This window comes from Stegostoma tigrinum, chromosome 3 (assembly GCF_030684315.1).
Source record: "Stegostoma tigrinum isolate sSteTig4 chromosome 3, sSteTig4.hap1, whole genome shotgun sequence".
Lineage (NCBI taxonomy): Eukaryota > Metazoa > Chordata > Chondrichthyes > Orectolobiformes > Stegostomatidae > Stegostoma > Stegostoma tigrinum.
The window spans coordinates 100,903,933-100,931,090 of NC_081356.1; the positions used below are offsets into that span (position 1 = coordinate 100,903,933).

The window sequence follows — 27,158 nt, forward strand, 5'->3', positions numbered from 1 at the left end:
TGTCTCGGGAGTGTGCTGGCAGACAGCAAGCTGGATTGAAGTGTAACTACTTCAACGCCAGGAGTATCCGGAATAAGGTAGGTGAGCTTGCCGCATGGATAGGTACCTGGGACTTCGATGTTGTGGCCATTTTGGAGACATGGATAGAGCAGGGTCAGGAATGGATGTTGCAGGTTCCAGGGTTTAGATCTTTCATTAAGATTAGGGAAGGTGGTAAAAGAGGAGGAAGTGTGGCTTTGTTAATCAAGGACAGTATAACGGTGGCTGAAAGAACTTTTGATGAGGACTTGTCTGCTGAGGTCAGAAACAGGAGAGGTAGCACTGCTGGGAGTTTTTTATAGGTCTGTGCAAAGTTCCAGGGATGTGGAGGAGAGGATTGGCAAAACTATTCTAGGCAGGAATGAAAGGAACAGGATGATCATTGAGAGACTTTAACTTCCCTAACATTGACTGGAAATGCTATAACTCTAGTACGTTGAAAGGATCAATTTTTATCCAATGTGTGCAGGAGGGTTTCCTGACAGTAGGTCAAAAGACCGACAAGAGGGGAGGCCACTCTGGATCTGGTAATTGGTAATGAACCAGGCCAGGTGTTTGATTTAGTGGTAGGTGAGCACTTTGGAGACAGTGACCATGATTCGGTTATGTTTAGTTTAGTGATACAAAGGGATAGGAACATGCCACAGGGCAAGAGTCATAGGTGGGGGAAAGGCAATTATAACACGATTAGGCAAGACTTAGAAAATATTGAATGGGTTACAAAATGCAGGGGATGGGGACAATCAAAATGTGGAGCTGGTTTAAGGAACAGATATTGCATGTCCTTGACAGGTATGTCCCTGTCAGGCAGGGAGGAAGTGATAAGGTAAGGGAACAGTGGTTTACTAAAGAAATTGTATCTCTTGTTAAGCGGAAGAGGGCGGCTTATGTGACGATGAGACGAGATGGTTCAGATGAGGCGATGGGGAGTTGCAGATTAGCTAGGAAGGATTTAAAGAGAGTTAAGAAAAGCAAGGAGGGGACATGAGCAGACATTGGCAGGTAGAATAAAGGAGAACCCTAAAGCTTTCTATAGGTATGTGAGGAATAAGAGGATGACTAGGGTAGGAAGAGGGCCAGTCAGAGACAGAAAGGGGAAGTTGTGTGTGGACCGTGTGGCGATCGGAGAGGTGCTAAATAATTATTTCTCACCTGTTTTCACTGACGAACTCAGGAGAATATCGTAGAGGAGATGACTGAATTACGGGCTACTAGAATTGAAAGGATTGAGGTTAGTAAGGAGGAGGTGTTATCAATTCTAGAAAGTGTGGAGGTAGATAAATCCCCTGGGCCAGATGAGATTTTTCCAGGGATTCTCTGGGAAGCTAGGGAGGAGGTGGCGGAGCCTTTGGCCTTGATCTTCGAGTCCTCATTGTCTACAAGTTTAGTGCCAGAGGACTGGAGGATTGCAAATGTTGTGCCCTTGTTCAAGAAGGGCAGTAGGGATGACCCAGGTAATTGTAGACCTGTGAGCCTGACGTCTGTTGTAGGAAAAGTTTTGGAAAGAATTATAAGAGATAGGATTTGTAATCATCTAGCAAGCAACAATTTGATTGGAGATAGTCAGCATGGATTTGTCAAGGGCAGGTCGTGTCTCACAAACCTCATTGAGTTTCTTGAGGAGGTGACCAAGCATGTGGATGAGGGAAGGGCAGTTGGCGTGGTGTACATGGACTTCAGTAAAGCCTTTGATAAGTTTCCACATGGTAGGCTATTGGAGAAAATACAGAGGCACAGGATTGAGGGAGATTTAGCAGTTTGGATTAGAAACTGGCTTTCTGTAAGAAGGCAACGAGTGGTGGTTGATGGAAAATATTCAGCCTGGAGTCAAGTGACTAGTGGTGTGCCTCAAGGATCTGTTTTGGGACCACTGCTGTTTGTCGTTTTTATAAATGACTTGGACACAGGCAATAGGTGGATAGGTTAGTAAGTTTGCAAATGACACTAAAGTCAGTGGAGTGGTGGACAGTGTGGAAGAATGTTGCAGGTTTCAGGGAGACTTGGATAAACTACAGAATTGGGCTGAAAGGTGGCAAATGGAGTTCAATGTGGATAATTGTGAGGAGATTCACTTTGGGAAGAATAATAATAAGGCAGAATACTGGATCAGTGGAAAGATTTTTGGTAGTGTGGATGTGCAGAGGGATCTTGGTGTCCATTTACATAGATCCCTGAAAGTTGCCACCCAGGTTGATAGTGCTGTTAAGAAGGCTTATGGTGTGTTAGGTTTTATTGGTAGAGGGATTTAGTTCCGGAGCCATGATGTCATGCTGCAACTGTACAAAACGCTCGTGTGGCCTCATTTGGAATATTGCTTGCAGTTCTGGTCACCCCATTACAGGAAGGATGTGGAAGCATTGGAAAAGGTGCAGAGGAGATTTACCAGGATGTTGCCTGGTCTGGAGCGCAGGTCTTATGAGGAAAGGCTGAGGGATTTGGGTCTGTTCTCATTGGAGAGAAGAAGGCTAAGAGGCAATTTAATAGAGACATACAAGATGATCAGAGGATTAGATAGGGTGGACAGTGAGAGTCTTTTTCTGCGGATGATGACTTCAGCTTGTACGAGGGGGCATAGCTACAAATTGAGGGGTGATAGATTTAAGACAGATGTCAGAGGCAGGTTCTTTACTCAGAGTGGTAAGGGCATGAAACGCCCTGCCTGCCAATGTAGTGAACTCAGCCACATTAGGGGCATTTAAACAGTCCTTGGATAAGCATGTGGATAATGATGGGATAGTGTAGGGGGAGGGGCTTAGATTAGTTCACAGTTCGGCGCAACATCGAGGGCCGAAGGGCCTGTTCTGCGCTGTATTGTTCTATGTGCTATGGTGTGTTGGCTTTCATTGGCAGGAGAATTGAGTTTAAGAGCTGCAAGGTTATTCTGCAGCTCAATAAACCCTGTTTAGACCACACTTGGAATATTGTGTCCAGTTCTGGTCACCTCATTCCTGGAAGGATGTGGAAGATCCAGGGAGGGTGCAGAAGAGATTTACCAGGATGTTGCCTGGACTGGAGGACAGTTTTAATGAAGAAAGTTTGAGGGAGCTAGGGTTTTTCTCATTGGACCAAAGAAGGATGAGTGGTGACTTGATAGAATTGTACAAGATGATGAGAGGTATAGATCGCGTGGAGAGTTAGAGACTTTTTCCCAGGGTGCAGATACACCAACATTGAAAATATTTAAATTAACGACTCATTCAGTACTGAAGAGGTCCTTCAGCGCACTGACAAAAAACTGCTCTAAATCTGCACTAGACGCACTTTCCAGCACTTGCTTCCCAGGCAGTACATTTCAGATTCCCACCACCCTCTGGGTGAGCAGAAAATTCTTTAACGCCGCCTTCAGCCAGCTGTGTTTCCCTTTAAAATTATGCCCTTTGACCCTTCAAGTAAGGGGAACAGCTGCTTTCTATCCACCCTGTCATGCCCCTCAAAATATATACATCTCTATCAGGTACCCTATCAGCCTTCTCTGCTGCAAAGAAGAAAACCTGAGCTTATCCAGCTTCTCTTCATGTATAAAATGCCCCATCCCTGGTGAATCTCTTCTGCACCCCATCCAATACAATCACGATGGTGTGACGACACAACTTGCACTCAGTGCTCCAGCTGTGGCCTAACCAAAGTCCTGTACGGCTCCAACATTACTTCCCTGCACTTATAATCTATGCCATGACTGATAAAGGCAAGTGCCCCCCTTTACCTCTAACCGAAATGGACGGGCTTTTTGGTTTCTCAAGAATCTTGGAACATGGGAAACAGCTGGGAAAGTGGACCTGAAACCCAGGACTAGCCAGGATTATATTGAATAGTGAGGGAGACTCGACCAACTCTGTGCTCTTCCCCTGCTCCCTTTTTTTTATGTGTTGTTTTTAATTCGCATTTTGGACAGTACTTTCTTTGACCTCCTGCGATTTCAGAGAAAAGGTTTTTTTCTTTCCCCAGCAGAAACTTCACTTGATTTGTATAGTAACTTATCAGTTCAAAAATGATTGATTCACTTTGTAAATCCTGTGCACGTTAAAAATTAAAGGGCAAGAGAATTAAATGGGAGCACTTTGCAGGCAATTGCTACATCTTTATTCCCACCTGAAAAAGACTGGGATGTAGTTGAAAGAACGTGCCACAGCTAATTCTTTTTGATAGTTTGAAGCTGTGTTTCCTCTCAATTGATTTTTTTTTTCCTCTTTTAAACCTTATTAAACATCAAAAGAAAGCTGTTAGTTGAAATTGCCGCTGTAATGTTCCAAAGTGACAGTGAATTATTTTTACAACCTGATTCCTTTCCCACCTACAGATTTCACGGCGGAAGCTTCTTTTAGAGCATAGAACAATACAGCGCAGAACAGGCCCTTTGGCCCCCGATGTTGCACCAACCTGTGAACTAATCTAAGCCCCTCCCCCTACACTATCCCTTCTTCATCCATATGCTTAGCCAAGGGCTGTTTAAATGCCCCTAATGTGGCTGAATTAACTCCATTGGCAGGCAGGGCATTCCATGCCCTTACCACTGAGTAAAATACCTGCCTCTGAAATCTGTCTTAAATCTATCACCCTTCAATTTGTAGCTATGCCCCCTTGTACAAGCTGAAGTCATCATCCGCGGAAAAAGACTCTCACTGTTCACCCTATCTAATCCTCTGATCATCTTTTAAAATCCTTGATGGGGCTGCATCTGGAATGTCTCATTGTTGGCCAGTTCCCCATCTCCGTTCTGCTTCTTAAGTTCTCTCTGCAGAGGACAGGATAGCAGTGGCGGCCTGTTAAAAGGCCCATTGTCTGAGATGGACTCGAATTTTTTAACTGCTGTGCAAACGAAGGGTGATGTAAGAAAAAACTTTTTCATGTTGTGAGAGAGTAGAATTTGCTGCTCAGAAATTTGGTGGAGGCGGGTTCATTTGAGCCATTCAGTGTGCCATTGGATATGGGGAAGAGGCATTTAATTGGCACGAGGTACTAGCACTGGCACAGAGACACTGGGCCCAATGGCATCCTCCTGTATCATAATGACTTTGATTCCAGTTTGCTGGGGATATAGGGAAACTTGCAGCCCTTGGATGGGTCACCCAGCAGCAGACCAAGGCTCAGCAAGGCTTAAGGTGTCATGTTCTTTCAGGCTTAACATCACATCTTCCTATCTGGTTTCAGGTGCCTTGTGCGTCTGTAAACCTCCCAACCTATGATTATGGCCCAGTTGCAGTGACTATTTTCTTCACTTAAAAAAGCTGGAGAAGTCCACCACAGAACATCCTTTCCCTCATTTACCTGCAGCGACAGCCTGAAGCTCCTCCATAGGTTGGAGAATTTCCTCATGGTCCTTCAGCCTTCATTCAGACCTACTCGCCTGCTTAACTGGACGGTGAGATCCACCTCAGGCCACGTCCTCAGTCCGTTCAGGCAGAACAACTGTTCCCTACATCAACAAGTCCCAGAGCCCACAAGGAAAACCTGTGTGTTCTTCTCACGTTTGGTGTAATTGTATCTGATTGGAAGGTGACCACTCCTTAATTTCAGACCCAACAGTTTTCAAAATCCTCCATCCTTTAAAATGCAGTTAATGATGACTTCAGTATTATCCTGATGTGTATCAGACAACAAAATAAGTGCAATTTTTCATGCTTGATCAATGGTTTGTTGACAGAAGTGAGTAGGTTTTACTGATTAGTGTTCTCACTGTATATTTTGTCCATTAGAGCACTTAATCAGAAATTCATAACCAGAGGTCAAAAGGCTTTGCAGGTTGCCAGGTAGTAACTCCTCTGGGGTCCTTGTGCCCAAGCTCCTGCTGTGCACTCCCAGCAGAGGGACCTGTTTGACATGAACATGCTTTTGGAAAAATAGTTTGTAATTTAAACAGCTGCAGCTCTAAGTATAAACGGCTCACCATTGCACCCACTTTCTAATTGTTTTATACTTTGTTTGACACATACAATATTTGATTTTAATCTTGAGTTGAGTTGAAAGAAGAAATGTAAATAGTCCTATTGTATTACAGGGAGACCGCATTATTACAATTCTTGTTTGTCAGTTAGGAGATTTTTAATGAACAAGCAAGAAAAGCTGTTCCCGTTATGACACAGACACCGGTTTTATATAAAACATGCAAAGGGCTTGGGAAGGACTGCCACGATGACCTCGACCCAGTGCTTCTCGTAGTATTGCAATTAGGAGTGATCAATCTTTACAAAAATAAATTGGTTGGACATTTGACGATGGTGCACTTGCAGAACTACAACAAAGATGGGGAAATGGGTGTATGTTAGTTCTACAACAAAGTTAACCAAGCTCTTTTACACAGGAAAACCCACTAAAGTTCTTTCCCTCGTGAGCAAGTTTTGGAAAGATAGGTTTTGCAGAACAGTAAGCTTGAATTTCACTTTAAAATAGCAAAGCAATAAATTGATAATAAGCCCATAAAACATTTGGCCCCTCGAGTCTGCTCCACCATTCTGTTGTATCATGGTTGATCTGACATTTCTCACATCCCCTTTCCTGCCCTTTGCCCACAGTCATTGACTCCCGTACTGATCAAGAGTCAATCTATCTCAGCCTTAAATATACAGAAGGATTCTCTCTCCTTAGCTCTATCTGAAAAGGAGTTCCAAAGACTGTCACCTCTCTGATGGAAAAAATTCCTTCTCAGTTCAGTCTTAAACTGGTGCCCCATTACTCAGGTACTATGCTGTTTGGTCCTAGGTTCTCTCCACAAGGGGAAACATCCTCTCTGCATTTACCCTGTCAAGCTGTTTGCGAATCCTTTATGTTTCAATGACATCACTTCACATTCTTCTAAGTCCAGTGAGTATACTCATAACCTGTTTAACCCTTGCTCATAAGACAAACCCTCGATACCAGGGATCATCCTAGTGAGCATTCTCCATGCTGCCTCCAATGAAACAATAGCTTTCCTTATTCAAAGGCACCAAAACTACTCAGTACTCCAAATGTGGTCTCACCAGCAACTTGTATCGTTGTGATGAGAGTTCCTTGCTGTTATACTTCAACCTCCCTGAAATAAAAAGCCCACATTCCCTTAGCCTTCCTGATTACCTGCCATATCTGTGTGCCAGTTTTCTGCATTTCAGAAACAAAGAGTCCAAACTTCCTTTGTATTGCAGCTTTCTGCAGTTTTTCTTCATTTAAATAATATCGTGTTCTTTTCTCGCTTCCAAAATTAACAACTCCATGTTTTCCCATGTTATACTCCATTAGTCAAATTTTTGCCCACTATCAGTATCTCCCTGCACAGTTTTTGTATCCCTCTCACAATTTGCCTTTCCACTTGTGTGTCATCTATAAATTTGGCTAGAGTACATTCGCTTTCTTCCTCCAAGTCATTTATATATATTGTAAACAAGTACTATCCGAGCACTGATCCCTGTGGAACCCACTAGTTATAGTTTACCAACCTGAGAACCTGATTCCCACTCACTGTTTCTGCCCATGAGCCAATATTCAGTGCACACCTTGAAACTACCCCCAACTCTGTGGACTGTTATCTCATGACTTGCACTTAAGCAAAGTGCCTTCTGGAAAACTAAATACAACACATCTACCGGTTCCCCTCTATTCATTCTGTTTGAGCCTTCCTCAAAAAACCCAAATAAATAAGTCAGACACAGCACTCTTTTCATGAAACCACGTTGACTCTACTTCATTCAATTATCATTTTCTAGTGTGCTGCCATTATTTTCCCCATAGATTAAATGAATAATTAACACAATAACTTTTCAAACTGTCCAGCAAAAAGCTAACCAATAAAACATTGTTGGCTTTTATAGTTTCGCGACTGGAGACAGAGAGGAAAAAAAGGGGGTAGCCAATGGGTACCCACATGGGCCCAAGCTATGCCTGCCTCTTTGTAGGATACTTGGAACAGTCTCTTTCACAGCTACACTGGCCCCATTCCCCACCTCTTCTTCCATTATATCCATGACTGTATCGGCGCCGCCTCATGCTCCCACGAGTGGCTTGAACAGTTCACCCACTGCACTAACACCTTCCACCCCAACCTTAAGTTCACCTGGATCATCTCTGATACCTCTCTCCTTCCTGGACCCCTCTGTCTCCATCTCTGGCAACCACTGGAAATCAATATCCATTTCAAGCCTACCAATTCCCACAGCTACCTAGAATACACCTCCTCCCACCCACCTTCCTGCAAGATTGCCGTCCCCTATTCCCAATTCATTCGCCTCCACCACATCTGCTCCTAAGATGAGCCATTCCACTCCCGGACATCTCAGATGTCCTCATTTTTCAAGGACTGCAAACTCCTCCTCCATGTGCGCCCCCCCCACCGCGTGTCCCCAATGTGGTCAAAAACGCCCTTAACTGCATCTCTCGCGTTTCCTGCACCTCAGCCCTCTCACCCCCTCCCCGCAGTAACAACAAAGACCGAATTCCCCTTGTCCTCATATATCAACCTCCGGATCCAACGCATCATCTTCTGCCATCTGCAATCCAACCCCACTACCAAAGACATATATCCCTCCCCACCCTTATCTGCTTTCCAGAGAGACCACTCTCTCCAGAACTCCTTTGTCCGCTCTACATTCCCCTCCAGTCCCACCACACTCAACACTTTTCCCTGCAACCGCAGGAAGTGCTACACCTGCCTCTACACCTACCCCCTCACCCCCATCCCAGGCTCCAAGAAAACCTTCCACATTAAACAGAAGTTCACCTGCTCATCTGCTAATATGTTATACTGCATCCGCTGTTCCTGATGTGGCCTCCTCTACATCGGGGAAACCAAGCAGAGGCTTGGAGACTACTTTGTGGAGCGCCTACGGTTCGTAACAAAAGACGATGCACCCCCCCCCCCCCCCCACCCCAGTTGCGAACCACTTCAGCTCCCCCTCCCACTCCTTGGATGACATGTCCATCATGGGTTCCTCCAGTGCCGCAATGATACCACCCGTAGGCTGGAGGAACAGCATCTCATATCCCGCTTGGGAACCCTGCAGCTCAATGCGGACGTAACAAGCTTCAAAATCTCCTCACCCCTGACCTTACCCAAAAACCAGCCCATCTCGTCCCCGCCTCCTTGACCTATCTGTCTTTTCTCCCACCTATCTGCTCCTCCCACTTCACTGACCAAACTCCACCCCCACTTCCTACCTACTAACCTCATCCCTGCCTCCTTGACCTGTCTGTCTTCCATCCTACCGACCTGCCCCTCCATCCTCACTGACCAACCCTCATCCCAACTGCCCACCTACACTCAACCTTTACTGGCTCAATCCCTGCCTCCTTGACCTGTCCATCTCCTCTCCATCTATCCGCTCCTCTATCCATGTTCCATCTGCTTCCCTGTCTCCATTTATTTTCCCTGCAACCACAGGAAATGCCATTTCTGAAGAAGGGACCAGACCTGAAACGTCAGCTTTCCTGCTCCTCTGATGCTGCTTGACCTGCTGCGTTCATCCAGCTCCACACCTTGTTATCTCAGATTCTCCAGCACTGGCAGTTCCTACTATCTCAGGAAAAAATCCAAGCCTAGATCACCGGGAATTGGTGGTGGTGGTGTGGGGTCAGGGCAGCACACTGGAGCAAAGCAAAGGAGTTAGTAAAACTAACATTAATCATGGAACACCTTGAGAGTGCCTTTTAAGTGGAAGCAGCCTCAATATTATCAACATGGATTTCACCAGCTTCAAAATCTCCCCTCCCCCCACCGTATCCCAAAACCAGCCCAGCTCGTCCCTGCCTCCCTAACCTGTTCTTCCTCTCACCTATCCCCTCCTCCCACCTCAAGCCTCCATTTCCTACCTGCTGACCTCATCCTACCCCCTTGACCTGTCCGTCCTCCCTGGACTGATCTATCCCCTCCCTACGTCCCCCACCTATGCTCTCCTCTCCACCTATCTTCTCCTCTATCCATCTTTGGTCCACTTCCCCCTCTCTCCCTATTTATTTCAGAATCCTCTCCCCATCCCCCTCTCTGATGAAGGCTCTAGGCCCGAAACGTCACTTTTTGTGCTCCTAAGATGCTACTTGGCCTTCTGTGTTCATCGAGCTCCACACTTTGTTATCTCAATATTTGATACTAGAGGGGGGGGGAGAAATGAATGCTCCAAGTGTAAAAGAAAATTCAGCCTGGAGTACAGGATAATAATTTTTTTTTCAAATCATAAGTTGATTTGAAAACCCAAGGGAATTGATTCTGGTTAGTTTGAAAGCTGTGTGGAACTGAACCTGGTAAACTATTAATTCCTTTGGAATTAAAAACAGGAAAAACAAAGCTACAGAAAAGTTTGGCCGTCTGAGATCGAGCCGTATTGATTTGACATTATTGGAGAATTAAAAGCGGTAGAATAATCTGAGATATGAGTCAGAAAGAAGCAGTCACAAAGCGTGTAAATACTAGACTTCAGCTCTTTCAATGCCATTTCAAAGACACGTATTGTGGGGGTTGAGAGGAAAAGGAGAAGATGGAGCCTTTGAAGGCAACATAACTTCAACAGCTATTGTTAGTTTCACCAGAGTCCAATGTAGCAGAGTGTGCTATATCTCTGGTTGATGCATTTACTTTTACACTTGGATGAGTGAATCAAAAGGCTGAAGGAGTTTGATTAGCTGTAGGAAATCATTTTCTCTTCTATTCTTCTTGCTTTGTGTAATGAAATTACCTTCTTTATTGAGAATAAATTGAATATTTTGTTACAATGCACAGAGAAACTTTCTATTTCTGGAGTAAATCTTTTCCCGGCGTAAAGCCTTTGATAGAACAAAAACATAAATGGTGGAAATGTTCAGAGGTCTGGCACCAGCTGTAGGGGGAAGGAACAGTTCACGCAATAGATCTGCAACCCTTCACCAGACCTGAGTTCAGAGAAGGTGAACGGGGTTTGGGGAAGTAGTGCCACAAAAGGGAAAGGTTGTGATGGCGTGGCAGACAAGTGAAATTAAATGACAAACCACTTCATGGTTCAAAAGTGAAAAGGTGCGGTAATGGACCGAGAAGGGAAAGAGAAACAAGAGGCAGGAATGGCAGGATCCCAAATGACGTTTCACGCCAAGAACAAAGGAAATGGAGGGGAACAGAACCAAAACCTGTTTCAGGGGTTACATTATAAAATCACTTAACAATGAGTCCAGAAGGCTGCAATGTTGAAAGATGCGGTGCTGTATCTCACTTGTGTTTGTGCTTCATTGGAACACTTAAAGAGGCCAGGGGCAGAAAGAACTGAACAGAACCAAGGTGAGTAATCAGGATGATGGGAAAGCTCGGGACCAGGTTCGCTGACTGAGATTCCCTCCATCTCTGCATTTTTATCACAGACTTTTCCTTTTGTGACTTTGCATCTCAAATGCACCATGATTTGACAAACAAGATACCTTTAATACTTTTGAAATTATGGAATAATTATACAATTTTTATTGGAATCAAAAATAGATTAAGTTTCTATTGTTGACTAATGCCAGACCACATCTCATCAACTGAATAATGCACATCTTGCATCGGGTTAATTTTGTGGACGTTTATGAAGGTGAGTGCAGGTCAAGGTTTTTAAGAAGGAGAAATGGTTTCTAGGGTCCAGATGTCTGTACTTGATTTTTTTTAATCGCCACCATCATTCTCAATGCTGTACCTCGCCTTCATATTTTCACCTTTGTAACTTACTCCACAGCCAAGATTTGCTGCTCTTTATGTCTGTGAGGTGGTCTTCAGGCATGATTAAACCACACCGACACACACCATCACGCACACCCCCAATGCCTGCAACAGAAAAGCTGTTGGATTGAACTCCAAACAGCTGATTGAAGAGTTGTCTCATGGGTTTCTGTGTCAGATGCCTCAACACTGAAACTTCTGACCAGAAACTTGAGTGGGAGATCAATGCAGGAGACCCAGGCTACATAGCAATAAGGGCTGCCACAGTGAGGAGGTCTATCGATATGTTTTACACAGAGTGCATGGTTGGAGGCAAACTGGGATGGCTTTCTTCCTATCCATGCTGCCACTTGCCCCTGATTGAGGCATATGGGGGATCACTCTGTGCACAACCTAGTGGTCAAGCTGCCCTGGCTTTTATGTCAAGAAGGCGATGGGGACTGGTGGCAGGTTCAGGCCCTTTTAAATGTGCGTTAATTGATCAGCTTTTAATTGGCGATTTGGAGATGGTGGGCAAGATCCAGGGATCTCATCTGTGCAGCATTATTTACGCTTTGTGTCATAGAAACATAGAACATAGAAAAGTGCAGCACAGTACAGGTCCTTTGGCCCACAATGTTGTGCCGTGGAATAATCCTAATCCAAAAATAACATAACCTAACCTACATTCCCCTCAGTTCACTGCTGTCCATGTGCATGTCCAGCAGCCGCTTAAATGTCACTAATGACTCTGCTTCCACGACTACCACTGGTAAACTATTCCATGCACTCACAACTCTGGGTGAAGAACCTCCCTCTGACGTCTCCTCTATACCTTCCTCCTAACACCTTAAAACTATGACCCCTCGTGCCAGTCAATCCTGCCCTGGGGAAAAGTCTCTGGCTATCGACTCTATCCGTGCCTCTCATTACCTTGTGCACCTCGATCAGGTCACCTCTGTTCCTCCTTCTCTCCAGAGAGAAAAGTCCGAGCTCAGTCAACCTCCCCTCGTCAGACAAGCCCTCCAGTCCAGGCAGCATCCTGGTAAACCTCCTTTGCACCCTCTCCAAAGCCTCCACATTTTCCTATAATAGGGCGACCAGAACTGGACACAATATTCCAAGTGTGGTCTCACCAGGATTTTGTAGAGCTGCAGCAAAACCTCGCGGCTCTTAAACTCGATCCCCCTGTTAATGAAAGCCAAAACACCATATGCTTTCTTAACAACCTTATCCACTTGAGTGGCAACTTTGAGGGCGCTATGCACTTGAACACCAAGATCCCACTGTTCCTCTACACTGCCGAGAATCCTGCCTTTAATCCTATATGCAGCATTTAAGTTCGACCTTCCAAAATGCATCACTTTGCATTTATCCAGGTTGAACTCCATCTGCCATTTCTCAGCCCAGCTCTGCATTCTGTCAATGTCTCGCTGAAGCCTGCAATAGCCCTCGATACTATCAGCGGCACCTCCAACCTTTGTGTCATCAGCAAACATACTAACCCACCCCTCAACCTCCTCATCCAAGTCATTTATAAAAACTACAAAGAGCAGCGGCCCAAGAACAGAGCCCTGTGGGACACCACTCAGCACTGACCTTCAGGCAGAATATTTACCGTCTACAACCACTCTCTGCCTCCTGTCAACCAACCAATTCTGAATCCAGACAGCCAAATCACCCTGGATCCCATACCTCCTGACTTTATGAATGAGCCTGCCGTGGGGAACCTTATCAAATGCCTTACTGAAGTCCATGTACACCACATCCACTGCTCGACCCTCGTCAACCTGTCTCGTGACTTCCTCAAAGAACTCAATAAGATTTGTAAGGCATGACCTGCCCCTCACAAAGCCATGCTGACTCCCTTTAATCACGCTATGCTTTTCCAAATAGTCATAAATCCTATCCCTCAGAATTCTTTCCAAAACCTTGCTGACCACAGACGTAAGACTGACTGGTCTGTAATTCCAGGGATTTCCCTATTCCCTTTCTTGAAAAGAGGAACAACATTTGCCTCCCTCCAATCTTCCGGTACGACTCCCGTGGAAAGTGAGGAAGCAAAAATCTTCGCCAGCGGCTTAGCAACCTCCTTTCTCGCTTCCCGGAGCAACCTAGGATAAATCTGGTCTGGCCCTGGGGACTTATCAATCTTAATGTTTGCCAAAATTTCCAGCACATCAACTTCCTCAATCTTGATCTGTTCAAGCCTGTTTTCCTGCTCCTCAAAGTTTTCATTCATAACAAGGTCCCTCTCCTTAATGAAAACCAAAGCAAAAAACTCATTTAGGGCTTCCCCTATCTGCTCAGACCCCATGCACAAGTTCCCTATGCTATCCCTGATCGGCCCTACCTTCTCCCTATCATTCTCTTATTCCTCACGTATGAGTAAAATGCCTTCAGGTTCTCCCTAATCCTTCCTGCCAAGCCTTTCTCGTGCCCCCTCCTGGTCCTCCTCTGTCCACTTTTGAGCTCCTTCCGAGCAAGCCTGTAATCCTCTAAAGCTGTGCTAGACCCTTGCTTCCTCCACCTTTCGTACGTTGCCTTTTACTTTTGGACAAGAAGCACCTCTGTTCCCGTCATCCAAGGCTCCTTAATCTTACCCCTTCTTACCTGTCTCAGAGGTACAAATTTATACATCAGTCACAACAACTGCTCCTTAAACAGCCTCCACATGTCTGCTGTGCCCTTTCTGTGGAACAATTGCTCCCAATCTGTACTTCCCAGCTCCTGTCTGATAGCATCATAGTTTCCTTTACCCCAGTTAAATATCTTCCCCTGGTAACCGCTCCTTTCCTTCTCCATGGCTATGGTAAATGTGAGGCTGTTGTGGTCACTGTCGCCAAAGTGTTCTCCCACCACGAGATCTGACACCTGTCCTGGCTCATTGCCAAGCACCAAATCCAAAATGGCCTCCCACCTCGTCGGCCTGTCCACATACTGAGTAAGGAAACCCTCCTGAACACTCCTGACAAAAACAGCTCCATCCAAACCATCTGCACTAAGGAGGTTCCAATCTATATTGGGAAAGTTGAAGTCACCCATAACAACGGCCCTGCTACGTTTGCACTTTTCAACAATCTGCCGGCCAATGAGTTCTTCGATCTCTCTACTGCTATTTGGGGGTCTGTAGAAAACCCCCAGTGAGGTGACTGCTCCCTTGCTGTTCCTAACTTCCACTCATACTGACTCAGTTGACAAACCTTGCTCGGCAACCTCAGCCCATACCAGCCGCCGTTATACTGTCCTTGACCAACAAAGCCACACCTCCCCCTCTTTTACCACCTTCCCTGACCTTAATGAAAGATCTAAACCCTGGAACCTGCAACATCCATTCCTGACCCTGCTCTATCCATGTCTCCGAAATGGCTACAACATCGAAGTCACCTGCCCTCATCCCTACCCATGGGGGAGTAAAATCCTGCTCAATGTGTCTGTTACCCTTTTGGGGTTGTTTTTGAAGTTGTATTTGCCTGCACTTCCACCCTGTGCAGAACAAGTTTAAAAGGATGAATAGCCTACAACTGCTCCTATTTACCCTTATTGTACCAGTTCTTACTTTGCGCCTCTTGGTATTTTAACTCGACTTCATTTTTATCAGTTCTTTTGGTAACGTAGTTTGGGGAACTTTGAGCCTATTCTTCACGAACAATCTAACTCATTTGTTTGATTTCCTGACATGTGAGGTACCATCTTTTTGATGACTGTGATTGCTCAAACATTAGTATTCTTCCTAATTCTTCATTATCGAACAATAATTGCCAAGTCACATCGCATCCTGACTTGCGTACATGTCACTGTTATACCTTCATAACCAATCTACCTATCTACATTGTTCATGACAAGGAATGCAATGGCTCAAACGATAGTACTCCCACCCACCCACCCACCACCAGTTTTCCAGGAATGCATGGAATCTGCAGTAAATGCATTTTGCAAGCATCCCAAAGACTAACTAAGCAATGGAAATTACAATGACTTGAAGAATACTGACAAGTCCAAAGATGCAGAGGGACCATAAAGTGCACAGCCAGTCTTGCCAAAGTGGCTGGACAGATGGATGGCTACGAAGGCATATGTGAGACCTCCATTTATTAACTGAGGCATAGGATACAATATCTGGAGCTTTTGATCTAACATTATAGACACTCGTCGATTCGCAGCAATGCCACCTAATACATACGCTCATGACATATGAAAAATGTTCTGCTATGTATTTAAAGAGCCATAACCTACCAGGCCACTGACCTAAAACTGGAAAATGAGATTAGGCTGGATGGCTCCTTGTCAACTAGCAGTCATGGTGGGCTGCATTTTTTTAAATTCATTCACAGGGTGAGGGCATTGTTGGCTAGGCAGCATATATTGTCCATCTCAGATTGCCCAGAGGGCAGTTCAGAGGCAACCACATTGCTGTGGGTCTGGAGTCACATGTAGACCATACCAGGTAAGGATGGCAGTTTCCTTCCCTAAAGGATGTTAGTGAACTGGATGGGTTTGTCCAACAATCAACAATGGATTCACTGTCGTTTGACTCTTAATTCCAAATAATTATTGAATTCAAATTCCACCATCTGCCATGGCAGGATTCGAGCCCAGGTCCTGGGAATGTTATCTGGGTATCTGGATCAATAGTCCAGCAATAATACCTTTAGTCCATCGCCTCCCCCTAATTTGCCTCCTTCCATGCTGTAAATTTCTGAGAAAATTGTTAAAATCCTCACTGGCCCAGATGTCTAAGAGACTTTTTACTGTTCCTTTGTTTCTGATGCGCTGTTTCTTGTTATTTGCAATGTCTACAATTTTGGTCACTTCTGCCAAGAATTTTTTATTTGATCACTTTGTCCAAGACCTAAGTTTGGTAAAACAAAAAAAAAGCTAGCATTTCTTCTGAGCCTAAGGTTTTATCAGACAATATAAGCCAATGCAGCAATGAATTAATGTGTAGTGGGGTCCTACAAACATTAGATAAATAGATGGTCAAGAAGACTGTGTTTGCTTGGAATAGGAATGTTTCCTAGAATGTGACATGTTGTGCCAGCTGAAAACAGAATCTTTGTTTCTAATCTCATTTGCATTTTATTTGTTGATTTTATCCAGTGCATTTGGCTGAATTTCTATATATTAAGCTAATGAACACATATTAATGTGATCTTGGCTCCTGTAGTCTCAGCTATCATTCATTCCAGGGTTGTTGTTCATTCTGAGAATTTTTTGTCACTTGGTGCTTGTATCACTTAATTAAACATAGAGGCTCCATATTCACAACTATCAATTAGATTTGTTGGAAGTTTGGTAAAACTGCATTATTATTTGCTCCTGTGCACTGAGAGGTGGAAATTTGGTCAAAACCCTCTTCTTTAACTTCTAAAACCACCTGGATTCAATTTCAAATGATGGATGAAAGTTTCAAAACAGAACCACTTAAGTATTTTCAATTAAATTGACAAGCTTTCTCTGAGCCTGCAAGGATGAGCAATTTTGGAGACTGCAGTGTCTGACTAGCTAGGGACAAGTTTGGCAGTATTTCCCTATTTAAAAAAAAATTACAAACGCTTACACTATAATGAGCTGGATAAATCTTTTGGAGTGAACCCAAAAAATAAAGAAGATGCTTTGTCTCCAGCTATAAGCATAAAGTCACTCCAAACAAAATTCCAGGATGGTTGTCTTTTGAAAAAATTGAAAGACGATTACCAAACTGTTTTGGAAATGGAAAACCAGAGGAATGAGATTTTATTCTGGGTAAACTTTTATTTTGTACAGCCGTATTTTAATTCTGTTGAAGACAATCGTGTTTGCATATACAACTGTATCAGGAATAGAATTACCAGAAGTAATACTGCCCAGAAAAAAGGTCACATTTTGATCCAGTTATATGTATTTTTGCCATTTTTGATCAAAGTTTTGAAAGCTGCGTGCAGTCTTAATGTCTTTCATCTTGTCAAAAGCACTTTACAGCCGGTGATATATCTTAGATTTATTAGCCGTTTGGTTTCCTACAACACTGAACTGCACAGCAAGCTTCCACAATCAGTAATGTGCCAAAGAACAGATTCAGTTTTAACGATGATTGAAGGATGAAGACTGAAAGTTAATTATTGAGGCAAAACAGTTGTCAATGCTCATTTTGTAATTTCATTTCCCCAGGAGGCCATGGAAAGTCCAATGTCACATCGGCTTTTCATGACTCGTATCCTTCAGGACTTTGAAAGTGATACCTTCTTACCCGAGATCAATTTAAATCAATTCAAACTCCTTCCTACGTAAGTTATTCTGTTACAAAACTCTGCTACTGAATTGTTTGTTACACACCTCTTTCTTAAATAAGGCAAATATCTAATTTAAGAAATTGCTGTTGGTGTGGTCTTCAGAAAATTACATTACAGAAACTCTGCAGAAAATTACAATGTCCACTTAAGACAATTGTATATTCAACCCGACCAGTTCTGTATTATAGTTATAAAAGTACAATGAATAATTTGAAGGTAACAAAGTGTGGATCTGGATGAACACAGCAGGCCAAGCAGCATCTCAGGAGCACAAAAGCTGACGTCTCGGGCCTAGACCCTTCATCAGACAGTGGAATTGGAAGAGGGAACTGGAATAAATAGGGAGAGAGGGAGAGGCGGACCGAAGATGGAGAGAAAACAAGATAGGTAGAGAGGAGAGTATAGGTGAGGAGGTAGGGAAGGGATAGGTCAGTCCAGGGAAGATGGACAGGTCAAGGAGGCGGGATGAGGTGGTAGGTAGGAAATGGAGGTGCGGCTTGAGGTGGGAGGAAGTGATGAGTGAGAGGAAGAACAGGTCAGGGAAGCAGAGACCGGCTGGGCTGGTTTTCTGATGCAGTGGGGGGAGGGGAAGAACTGGGCTGGTTTTGGGATGTAGTAGGGGAAGGGGAGATTTTGAAGCTTGTGAAGTCCACGTTGATTCCATCAGGCTGCAGGGTCCCCAAGCGGAATATGAGTTGCTGTTCCTGCAACCTTCGGGTGGCATCATTGTGGCACTGCAGGAGGCCCATGATGGACATGTCATCTGACGAATGGGAGGGGGAGTTGAAATGGTTCGCGACTGGGAGGTGCAGTTTCCTACCTCATCCCACCTCCTTGACCTGTCCGTCTTCCCTGGACTGACCTATCCCCTCCCTACCTCCCCACCTATACTCTCTCCACCTATCTTCTTTTCTCTCCATCTTCGGTCCGCCTCCCCCTCTCTCCCTATTTATTCCAGTTCCCTCTCCCCATCCCCCTCTCTGATGAAGGATCTAGGCCCGAAATGTCAGCTTTTGTGCTCCTGAGATGCTGCTTGGCCTGTTGTGTTCATCCAGCTCCACACTTTGTTATCTTGGATCCTCCAGCATCTGCAGTTCCCATTATCAATGAATGATTTGAAGTTCAGTTTAAGGTAGATATCACACTGGGGCTGAAGAAGCCTTTCTGCAGTTTAGACCTTTTCAATCTGCCGATTTCCATACTTGCTAACAAATTTAATACCTGGGAAATGCTGCAACACCAAATGTTGTTGGGTGCATGTTTAATCATGCTCTGCTTCTTAACCAGGATTCTTCAGATCAAATGAGAAAGTGGAGAACAGTCAGATGCTGGGCTTATGGGAAAGAGAGGGTTGTCTTATGATGAGAGGCAGTATAAATTGGGCCTGAACAGTCTGCAGTTTGTAATTATGAGGGATAATCTCAGTGAAACACACAAGATTGTGAAGGAATTTGACTGGGTAGACACTGTGGGATTGTGTCTCCTGGCTGGAGAACCTAGAACCCTAGAGGATTGTGGTAAACCATCATTAAATATGCTTAATGCTTAGATGGACAGATTTTTAGTCCCTTGGGGAATTGAGGAATATGGGGAGTGAATGGGTAAGTGCAGGTATAGACTAGGTTCAATTTTGAAGGCAGAGCTGTCTTACCAGACAGAATACTCTTATTTCTCCTGTTCTTGTGGAGTAGAGAGTGGGGAAATGGGTAGGGCCCAGCTTTCCTGCTGAGCTGGTGCAGCTGCACTGAGGGGAGTATTCCCTGAAGAAGTGAGTGAAACCGTGGGGCTTCAGTATGGATAACTACTTCAAGATTGGAGTGAGAAAGGAACAGAAACTTATGAAAAGAAAAATTTTTCAACTGAAAATTTTAGTCAGTGAGATGCCTCGCCAGTCATGGTTATTGAGGGCTGAAGCGAAAACATTATTTAAAATGGAATAAGTATATTAAAATAATCTGGAAGTAGGGGAATATGAGAGTGCTAGCACTCAGGCTTAAATGTCTTTCGTCTATGCTATAACTTCTGTTTGATGGAAATTGTTTCTATTAAGTTTGAAACCAGAAAGTGGAGTAGCAATGAAAACAAATGCTCGCGATCACAGCGGGTCAGGCAGCATCCTCAGAGAGACAGCAAGCTAATATTTTGTGACGAAAGGTTTGATGAAGAGTCATCCAGTCTCAGAATGTTAACTTGCTGTCTCTCCATGGATGCTGCCTGACCCGCTGTGATTTGCAGCATATTTTGTTTTCAGTACAGGTTCTAGCATCTGCGGTAATTTGCTCCTACAGTGGAATAGTAATGTTGATGAACTGAGTGTAGAACAGTTAGCCCCGATCCATCTAGCCTCTGCCCATTTGTGCCTTCACTCAATTTGGATCTGCCAGTTTGTACTGCCTGGTTTTAAAGTCTGATATACATTTACAGATTCGCTGTGATTGAAATTCTTAGTTCAGAGTTATCACCTTTTGACCACTGGTTAGCGCCTAAAGGAGACAGTTATAGAGATCAGGCCTCATAGAATCCCTACAGTGTGGAAACAGGCCATTCAGCCCAACAAGTCCACACTGCCCCTCTGAACAGCATCCCAACCAGAACCATTCCTCTAACCTTGCATTTCCCATGTGTAACCCACCTAACCTAAATATCCCTGGGCACTATGGGCAATTTAGCATGGCCAATCCACCTGGCCTGCACATCTTTCGACTGTGAGAGGAAACCGGGGCACCCAGAGAAAACCCACACAGACATGGGGAGAATGTGAAAACTCCACACAGTCACCCAAGGGTGGAATCCAACCTGGGTCCCTGGCCCTGTGAGGCAGCAATACTAAACACTGAACCACTGTGCCGTCTGTTCAACATTACATTGACTGGGGAGCCTGATTGTACTTTGTGCAATCCTATAACTTAGGACAAACTTCTGTGGGTTGGAGAGTTTTTATTGTTGATAACATATCTGAACTTAACACCTACGGCATATCCGTTATAGACTGTCAATGACAGGAGAAATCTAAGGTTTAATTAAACAATTTCAGAACATCTCAGTTACTGGTAGAATAAAAGTTCTTGACATCCCACATGCTCATTTATACTGGGGATCAGAGATAATGGGAACTGCAGGTGCTGGAGAATTCCAAGATAATAAAATGTGAGGCTGGATGAACACAGCAGGCCAAGCAGCATCTCAGGAGCACAAAAGCTGACGTTTCGGGCCTAAACCCTTCATCAGAGAGGGGGATGGGGAGAGGGAGCTGGAATAAATAGGAAGAGAGGGGGAGGCGGACCGAAGATGGAGAGTAAAGAAAATAGGTGGAGGGAGTATAGGTGGGGAGGTAGGGAGGGGATAGGTCAGTCCAGGGAAGACGGACAGGTCAAGGAGGTGGGATGAGGTTAGTATACTGCCTGGTTTTATTTACAGATTCGCTGTGATTGAAATTCTTAGTTCAGGGTAGTCACCTTTTGGCCGTTGGCTAGTGCCATCCCCCTGTCTTTGATTTGCCTGTTGGCAGTAGTCTTCTGGATCTTTGAACTTCTTGTTCTTTCCCATTTCTTTCTATCATCTCCATTTGTGAGCTGTACGTGGGGCTTCCAACTTTGATTGGAAGTATTCCAGGACAGTTTAATTATGTCTGGTGTCACGATGTCAGGTCACATGACATATGCAACTTTTGCCTGTATTTACTTTATCAGTCGGGTCACCAGTTGTTGAGTGGTCTCAGTGCAGTTTCAAGTGTGAATGAGACTGCAGTACTGGAATTGGCTACGCTAGGATTATTTCTCATTGAATTGGCAGTCTCACTCGGGGAGTTCACAGGATAGTTACTGATAGCAATTGGAACAATGTCATGATGATACAGTAGAGGCAGAGTTGTAGATTTCACTGCCATACCTGAGCAATGAGCACTCAGTGCTGATACAGAAGTGACAGTGTTCCCACCACCCTATGCTAACACTTTGAAAATAAATTTGGGGTGGCATAGTGGCTCAGTGGTTAACACTGCAGCCTCACAGTGCCAGCGACCCAGGTTCAATTCCAGCCTTGGGCGACTGCCTTTGCAGAGTTTGCAGATTCTCCCTGCGTCTGCATGGGTTTCCTCCGGGTGCTCTGGTTTCCTCCCACAGTCCAAAGATGTGCAGCCTAGGTGGATTGGCCATGCTAAATTTCCCGTAGTGTTCAGGGGTGTGTGGGTTATAGGGGGATGAGTCTGGGTGGGATGCTCCAAGAGGCGGTGTGGACTTGTTGGGCAGAAGGGCCTGTTTCCACACTGTAGGGAATCTAATCTAAAACTCAAATTAAGGAGTTGCTGTACTAAAACAAAACTGGTTCTCGAATTCAGAAAAGAACCTAAGACATAACCTTGATCAATTTTTTTCTGAGATGTAATTTGCTCTGGTATAGGTTGCGTCTTTTATACCGGAACAATTGTACTGCTTTGTTTGCATGAATTAAGGTTATAGACAAGCTGTGAATGAGTATCGGAGATAATGGGAACTGCAGATGCTGGAGAATTCCAAGATAATAAAATGTGAGGCTCCAGCCTCACATTTTATTATCTGTGAATGAGTAGTTTGTTTCCCTTTCACGTGTACAGTTTCTTTTTATTTTGTAAAGCCTGAAATTGTCATAAATCAGCCTGAATTATGCTTGTGCTTTTACACAGATTCCCTGATGTTCCTACTGATGTTCAGGAAGACAATGGGATCCAGTATAAATTTGAGGTGTATGAAAGGATCACACAGGCATAGCTTAAGGAAGTTCCAGACATGGTTATTTTTTGTATTGTTTCTGAAATGTCTAAAGCTCTATCTATGTGATTTGACTTTCACAATAGAATGTATTTATACTGAAGAATCTCAATGAAGTAGTTGATCAGTCTGAAGAGCACGCTGGTAATAATAACCATCATTGGATCCCATAACGTAAAGAGCCTGGAAAGCACCATTCGAAACCCACTTGATGTAGGTGTGGCTGAACTAACACTGAAAATACTCAATATCACCGAAATAAAGCAGTGTGCTTGATCCGAGTATCAAACCTCAAGGGCAGCAGGAACATGGGAATATCACCTCAAATTCAAATGGGTCAGATTTCATCCCTCGTTTAGAAAGCAAGCTTTTGGAATGTTTGGGAATATGGTAGCCATGGTTAGCAAATGAGTCACTGTGCTGTGAAATGTATTTTGTAAAATGAGTTACTAGATGTAATTATTGGGTAAATCATTGATGATAAAGACATTGGAGGCCTCTACCTGTTGTGTATTTTGTTGTTAAGATAGACAATACTGCAAGATCACGTTTGTTATCAATCATAGTTTCATATACAAAGTGGTGGTGGGCACTCTGTTTTCACTGCTATACCTCTTGTGGTGATGGTCTTACAGATCATGTATTGGCATGGATAGAGGATTGATTGACCAGTAGAAAGTAAAGAGTAGGGATAAATGGGTGATTTTCTGGTTGGCAGTCAGTGGCTAGTGGTGTGCCTCAGGGATCAGTGTTGGGACTGCAATTGGTAAAAAATTGCAGGAGGCTGTTATGCAAAGAGACTTGGGTGTCCTTGTGCATGGATTGGTAAAAGTAGGATTGCAGGTGCAGCAGGTAATTAAAAAGGCAAATGGAATTTTGTCTGCCATTGCTCGGGGGATGGAGTTTAAAAACAGGGAGGCTATGCTACAGCTGTATAGGGTCCTGGTGAGGCCACACCTGGAGTACTGTGTGCAGTTTTGGTCTCCTTACTTGAGAAGAGATATACTAACACTGGAGGGGGCGCAGAGGAGATTCACTCGTTTGATTTCAGAGTTGAGAGGGTTGGATTATGAGGAGAGCCTAAATAGACTGGGATTATACTTGTTGGAATTCAGAAGAATGAGGGGAGATCTTATAGAAACATGTAAGATTATGAAGGGAATAGATAATGTGGAGGCAGGGAGGTTGTTTCCACTAGCAGGTGAAACTAGGACTAGAGGGCATCACCTCAAAATAAAGGGAAGCAGATGAGGTCAGGAGGAACTTCTTCACCCAAAGGGTTGTGAATCTGTGGAATTCCCTGCCCAGTGAAGTGGTTGAAGCTACCTCACTGAATGTTTTTAAGGCAAGGCTAGATAAATGTTTGAACATTTAAGGGTTATGGTGAGTGGGTGGGTAAGTGGAGCACAGTCTCAAAAAGATCAGCCGTGACCTTATTAAATGGCAGGGCAGGCTCAAGGGGTCAGATGGCCTCTTCCTGCTCCTAGTTCTTATGATCTTATGGTACAGTGCTATCAGGTAGAGAATTCCAAATTATTGAGTTTCCCTCCTTTACAGCAGTGACTAACAGTTTGTGATATTCTGAGGCCACAGAACTGTAATTATAATTCATTTCTTTCTTTCAGTTTTTTTGGCATTTAATTTTATTTTCTCACATCATCACCCTTATTGGCTCTCAACTGGTGACTGCTGGATTCAGGGCTAGGACTTCTAGAACTGGGGTTCAGGTGCCACTTTGGTTAAGATACAGATCCCTTCTGTCTTCACAACAGAACAGTCCACAGTCTCGGAATTCCAGCATGTGGTTGTGATTTTAAACCTAACCAGGAATTTGTATAGATGAAGCACAACTTTTGCTGCTTTGAAATATTAATGCTTTAAATATAAATTGTATTGTTCCATTAACCTCTTTTGATTGTTTTCCGTACTTCTTCATGACAATTTAATTATATATATGGAACAGCCCACACCCCTATCACTCCAAATTTCCTGCCAAATTCTGAACCAGATCAATAATTTACCTTCAATTAAATCACTTCTACTTCTGTCAGCCTCTTTATGAGAGCTTTGCAACACCATCTAAATGTATAAATATCCTAAATGTATAAACAATATCCCCTATCAACTCATTTCTGTTCAGTTAGTTCACAGGCATGGAAGCTCGCTGCAGTCTTGTCAACTGCGCACCCACTTCCAGATAGGAAATGCAGGATGTTTCTTGTATCGTGGATTGTTAAGTGCTGTTCCTTGGAAGAACCAGCAGCAGGTGGAGTCACTGCCGTGCATCCTAGAATAACAAATTTCTACCCCTTGGCAGATTTTGACTTTTGGTCTAAAATCTCACATTTTAAGAATCCATTTGCAGTCTCAATGCCATAGGGTTTTTTTTTAAATTGCAGACGTGAAAACTTCAGCCGTGAGAACAGGAATTCCCTGCAGATTTGCAGGTTGAAGGAGCAGTCAGTGTGGGAGAGGCAGGGCAGCTGCTCCAATCTCAGATTCTTCCTGTCTCCGTGCTTCCTGCTCCTCCAGTGACAGCCTGTTTGGACAGACTGTTGAGAGGAAGAGAAAGGGATGCCATGTTTGACAGAGCTGGAGCAACTGTTCTAGGTGATGGGAACTTGAGAAAGACAAATTACGGGTAACCAACAACATGGCTATAATATTTGATAAAGAAAAATGTCCTGCAAATACTAGCTGTAAATCTTTTTCAATTACCACAGGCAACATGGTGGCCCAGTGCTTAGCACTGCTGCCTCAGAGCCAGAAACTTGGGTTCATTTCCACCCTTGGGTGGCTGCCTGTGTGGAGTTGGCATGTTCTCCTTGTGTCTGTGCCAGGTACTCTGATTTCCTCCCAAAGACATGCAGTTTAAGTGGATTGGCCAAACTAAACTACCCATAGTGTCCAGGGATTTGCAAAGTGGATTAGCCATGGGAAATGCAGGGTAATGGGACAGGGTTGGGGCAGGGATGTTGGCCTGTCTGGGATGCTCTTCAGAGAGTTGGTGTAGACTCAGTAGGCCGAAGGGATTCTATGAACATGAGCAGGGAGAATGAACACTGGAAAGCAAGCATCCATTTTACCCTTAGGATTACTAACCTTACTGAACAGAATTGTTCTGGGGATATTCAGTTTAACTGCGCATCACTTGTTATAGAGGGTGAGTGTGATGAGAAGCCTTTCTGTCACCATCTAACACTTGGGTCTGCTGCTTGTTGCTATAATGGCACTGGGTCTGGAAAACAAACTCTGCTGCCTCACCCTCTTACCCCTCTGCCAAAGCACAGCGTGAAGAAATTCTGCTTCCTCTGCTGCACACTGGCTACTGATGGCACTGCTGAAGGTGAAGACCATAATCAGCCCTGCTGACACCAAGGTGATCTGAAGCAGCAGTGACCACCATATGGTATGCCTTTCTGGCCTCGACCATTGCTGCTTTCTTTGCTGAGATCTTCTTTATGATACTGAGAAGAACTGTCTGTTGCCTGTGATCTGTCATCTGCCACTGTGGCCTTGCAAAGAACAAGGTAAATTTATAGAGGTTGAAGAGAGGTGCTCCTCACAATCATTCACTCATCAGGAACTTCTCCATTAGAACTGCATTTCAGTAACTATGGTCTCTCTGTCCCTCCCTGTCTTTCTCCCTCCCTCTCTCTCCTTCTACTCTCTCTCTCTCTCTTCCCCCCCCTCTCACTCGCTCCCCTTCCACCCTAGTTCCCCACTGCCATTCCACACGTCCCCCCAACATACTTGTACAACAGCATCATTGGATGCTTCAGTAAGATTTGTATTCTGTATCTCTATAATAAAGTAGACGGAAACTCAGCATTCCAGGGAGGTTGCAAAGTTATTACATTTAGGCTTCAGAAATAAAGCTACCTACATCAATCTCGGTGCTTTTTCACTTCCAGCCACTTGAAATGTTTGCATGTTGTCACAGATTATAGAAGTTGCTGTCATTTTCCAGTGCCTTGCACTGCAGTAACCTTGTCACTTTGTGCTATAAAAGGTACATAATTTCTTGTCACAAAATGTTTTCAGACCTTTTTGTGTTTGGCAGTTCACCTCCGTGAATGCATCCAGCTATAAAGGTGGCAGATTTCTGGAGGTGATCACCTTTGCAGCCTCAGAATTTGCATAGAAATCTGTCACACTTGTTAGCCTTGTTCCTAGCTCCCTGAAATCTGCCTGCAGGATCATATTTCTCTTTCACCCTGCACAATCGGTGCTGATGTGGACCATGATCATTGCTGTTTCCCCTAGTCCTACAAAATACTCTGGAGCTGCTCAGAAAGGGAACAAGTGACTGCACAAAGCTATGTTGCCTACTGCTAATAAGTCCATATTTTACTTAATATGAATAAATTATAAGAATCTTCTACAATAATTTCCCTGCTACTGATGTAAGGCTCGCAGGCCTGTAATTTCCCAGACTAGTCCTGTTACCCTTTTTAAACAGAGGATCAGCGTTGGCTATTCCCCAGTCTTCTGGGAACTCTT

The 27,158-nt window shown here is 44.2% G+C and overlaps 1 protein-coding gene across 1 annotated transcript in view; it reads left to right on the forward strand.

The window, feature by feature from the left end:
* Positions 1-24,560, forward strand: part of dhfr (dihydrofolate reductase) — a 46,773-nt gene extending 22,213 nt beyond the window's left edge. Inside the window, exons 5-6 of the mRNA XM_048527511.2 lie at positions 17,789-17,904; positions 22,571-24,560. Coding sequence (XP_048383468.1) covers positions 17,789-17,904; positions 22,571-22,655 — 201 coding nt within the window. The 3' untranslated portion in view covers positions 22,656-24,560. The remainder of the gene's footprint in view (positions 1-17,788; positions 17,905-22,570) is intronic.
* The last annotated feature ends 2,598 nt before the right edge of the window (positions 24,561-27,158 follow it).